This window comes from Rutidosis leptorrhynchoides, chromosome 7 (assembly GCF_046630445.1).
Source record: "Rutidosis leptorrhynchoides isolate AG116_Rl617_1_P2 chromosome 7, CSIRO_AGI_Rlap_v1, whole genome shotgun sequence".
NCBI classification, from domain to species: Eukaryota; Viridiplantae; Streptophyta; class Magnoliopsida; order Asterales; family Asteraceae; genus Rutidosis; species Rutidosis leptorrhynchoides.
In genome coordinates this window covers 37453843-37454996 of record NC_092339.1, presented here as the reverse complement: position 1 = coordinate 37454996, position 1154 = coordinate 37453843, and the positions used below count along the sequence as shown (strand labels likewise).

At 41.0% G+C, this 1154-nt stretch overlaps 1 protein-coding gene across 1 annotated transcript; it reads right to left on the bottom strand.

The window, feature by feature from the left end:
• Nucleotides 1-659: 659 nt before the first annotated feature.
• Nucleotides 660-1154, bottom strand: LOC139859107 (uncharacterized mitochondrial protein AtMg00810-like). The gene has a single exon (XM_071847915.1). The coding sequence runs from the start codon at nt 1152-1154 to the stop codon at nt 660-662; it is 495 nt and encodes a 164-aa protein (XP_071704016.1).

Sequence of the window (1154 nt, the reverse complement as noted above, 5' to 3'; positions counted from 1 at the left end):
TATTTTTTTGGTTTGGTTCTGTTTTATGGTACATAGGATTTTCAACTACGGGTCCTTGTTTCGGCGACAATGGTGTAAAATATTAGTTGTGTTCTTCTCATTGATATTCACCAGAATATATACAAGCTACAAAATTGTTTTCCAAGAAAACTAGCCACCTCACCAATTATATTGGGATGAGGTTTACACAATCTTTATATAACAAATATAGATACACGTTTGTTACGATATTGACTAATGAGATATATTCTAAAAATATATATTAGCTATTACACCCCCGCAGTCGTAGCTATCGGTGGACGAATGCAGAGACTGGATCGAAAATCGTTGAAGAGCAATCTAGGAAGGCCCTTGGTAAAAATGTCCGCAATCTGATAACGCGTAGGTACATGTAGAACTCGTACTTGACCGCGGGCAACTTTCTCCCGAACAAAGTGTATATCCAACTCAATGTGCTTCGTTCTTTGATGTTGAACTGGATTACCCGCAAGATATATTGCACTTACGTTATCACAAAAAACCAAGGATGCTTTAAAAACTGGACAATGTAATTCAAGAAGAAGATTACGGAGCCAACAACACTCAGCAACCACATTAGCGACACCTCTGTATTCAGCTTCGGTACTCGAACGAGACAAGGTAGCTTGGCGCTTGGAAGATCAAGACAACAAATTATCGCCTAAATAAACACAATAGCCCGAAGTGGAACGACGAGTATCTGGACAACCACCCCAGTCAGCATCGGTATAACCAACAAGATTAGTAGACCTGGATGGAGTAATGTGTAACCCGAGATCGGCAATTCCTTGTATATATCTAATGATACGTTTGAGAACAAGGAGATGGACTTCACGAGGATCATGCATATGAAGGCAGACTTGCTGAACTGCATATGATATGTCGGGGCGAGTAAATGTTAAATATTGCAACGCCCCAGCCAGGCTGCGGTATTCAGTGGGATTAGAAACCGGTAGACTATCGTTTTTACTTAATTTACCAAGCATGTCAACAGGAGTGGTGACTGCATTACATGTATGCATACCAGCGCGATTGATTATGTCCATGGCGTAGGCTTTTTGATTCAAAAACAGACCGTGTTCATTGCGAGTGACGGATATCCCTAGAAAAGAATGCAAGGGCCCGAGGTCTTTCAT